The sequence below is a fragment of the Ammodytes marinus genome, assembly GCF_949987685.1.
Source record: "Ammodytes marinus genome assembly, chromosome: 5".
Classification (NCBI taxonomy): Eukaryota; Metazoa; Chordata; class Actinopteri; order Uranoscopiformes; family Ammodytidae; genus Ammodytes; species Ammodytes marinus.
In genome coordinates this window covers 4959297-4961796 of record NC_137234.1, presented here as the reverse complement: position 1 = coordinate 4961796, position 2500 = coordinate 4959297, and the positions used below count along the sequence as shown (strand labels likewise).

Below are 2500 nucleotides of genomic sequence, written 5' to 3'. Positions count from 1 at the left end.
TGAGTTCTATATAATAAGAAATTGGCAAAAATTGGCTCAAATGTAGAAAGCTTTAAGAGTTGTAGTTTTACCCTCAACTCAAATATAGTGCAGACAGTTCCCTTGAAATATTGAGTTTTCCTAACTTAAAGGTGCAGTGTGTAATATGACATCATCAAGTAAGCTCTAGAAAGTTCTAGAATGCAACGCTCCCTGGGTAACCCCACCCCTTTAGAATAATAACAGAAGCTACAGTGGCCTTCAAGGACAAGAACAATTCTAAATTTTAAACAATGCTCCTGATGACATTCCAACTATGACACTTTCAAGATGGCGGCACCAGGCCTTGGTCCAAAATATGCAGAAATATGGACATATATGAGACCCTTTCTAAGGGAAAAAATAATAATAAAAAAAAAAAAAATTCAGCTATTATGCACTAAATTAAATGTACTTATGGATATTATAATTACTTTCTACAAAATGTGCTAGGAAATAAAACCCAAAATTCTACACACTGCAGGTTTAAATTGTAGGTTCTCCAATGTTAAACATCACCACAGTAATGGCATGTTTTGAGGCTTTAATTGTAGCATCAAAACTCTTGAAATATTGAATTTCCTATATTTTTTACAGTGTTCTTATTTAAGTTAACCGTTTTAAATTGTAGGTTCTCCAATGGTTAAACATCACCACAGGAATGACATGTTTTGGTTTGTGCTTTATGTCATATCAATATCACGCCTGTAACCACCACCTGTGTGTGTGTGTGTGTGTGTGTGTGTGTGTGTGTGTGTGTGTGTGTGTGTGTGTGTGTGTGTGTGTGTTAACCTCTCTCCACTCTTGTTCTCACTGTAGATGTTTTATTATTCTTGGAGCTCTCTCTCTCTACTGGGATATTTTTCTAACTGGTGCCTATGTTTTGTTTTGTTTTTTTTGGGGTTATTTTCCTTGCAGACTTCATCTGACGACTGCGACCCACATGAGGGGATCCATGAAGGGAAGGAGGGAAAGTATCGGCTGCAGGTGACGCAGTTTGTCCAGCGGTTGGAGTTTTGGCAGAAAGAGTTGACGAACACCTTGGTAACCAGCATCAAAGTGGAGCTGGTGCATGGCCGGGCTGTCGCTTACCTGGGCACCGCAGACGGACGGCACATACAGGTAGAGAAATCGATTTTTTTTTTGTCATTCAAGATTTTATTTTATTTTTACTTACAATTAATGTCTTTGAAGGTGCAAGTAGAATAATCAAGTTTTTTTTTTAGATTTTTTTTTAAATTTTTAAAATTTTTAGTAACTATCTTTTTTTCCTTTTAGGCCACCGTAGCTTCTGTAAATTCTCCGAAAACAGTAGGGGTAGACATAGAGTGTTGCAATCTAGAACTTTCACCTCTAAATTAAGCCATAATACTCATATAGTATTACACACTGTACCTTTAAAAGACTGGCAGGAACCCAATTTGCCTGTGTAATGGTAACTAGCAGTTAGGCATTTAAACAGAGACTTGAGGCCACAGTGGTCCACGCCGTTTCCCTCGTTCATTGTCCATGTAAATGTGGCAGGATGTTGGTACTTGTGGTGTGAGAGCGCCAACACACACACACACACACACACACACACACACACATATACACACACACACACACACACACACACACACACACATACACACACACACACACACACACATACACACATACACACACACACACTGTCAGCTGCAGGTGTCTATTTGCTTACCTTTGAACCTATGCTCAGTAATCCTCCCAAATGTCCTCGGGCCCCGTCTGCCATATGTGCAAACACAGTCTAGTTTAACTTGCCTTGTATAAACCAACAGTGGAGGCTAGGCTAGGCCCCTCCTGATCGTTTGTTAGGCCCATTCAATGTTTCATATGGGACCTGTCAAAACATATACTTCATTTTGAGCTATCTACCTTCGATGTACATGCAAATTCATCATAACAACTTGAAGATGCTCTGAGGAACTTTTATTGTTTGTTTTATTTCATGCGTCCCCATTGGATAAAAGCGGTAGTGTTTTTTTTACTACGCCAGCTGTTGTTCCTGGGTGAGCGTATACCCATGACGAAGGCATTAAGAACAACTATATAAAGATAGCATTCTTTGCACTGATGGTCTTGTTTGCTGTTACATGTCATTTATGATCATCAGAGGAAAAATGAGACCATTTCAGAAATATTTAAAAGTTCCTCGTAGCAGCTTTACACTTCAATAAGACTCAACTCTTTCACTAGCAATATTATGCCTTTAAACCTGCAGTGTGTAGAATTTTGGGTTTTATTTCCTAGCAGATTTTGTAGATAGTAATTATGATATCCATAAGTACATTTAATGTAGTGCATAATTGCTGAAAAAAAGTTTTGAATTATTATTTTTTCCCTTAGAAAGGGCCTCATATATGTCCATATTTATGCATATTTTGGACCAAGGCCTAGTGCCGCCATCTTGAAAGTGTCATAGTTGGAATGTCATCAGGTGCATTGTTTAAAATTTAGA

General features: G+C 38.2%; 1 protein-coding gene across 1 annotated transcript in view; it reads left to right on the top strand.

The window, feature by feature from the left end:
• met (MET proto-oncogene, receptor tyrosine kinase) overlaps positions 1–2500 on the top strand; it is a 120128-nt gene that overhangs the window by 51546 nt on the left and 66082 nt on the right. Inside the window, exon 3 of the mRNA XM_080027924.1 lies at positions 937–1140. Coding sequence (XP_079884050.1) covers positions 937–1140 — 204 coding nt within the window. The remainder of the gene's footprint in view (positions 1–936; positions 1141–2500) is intronic.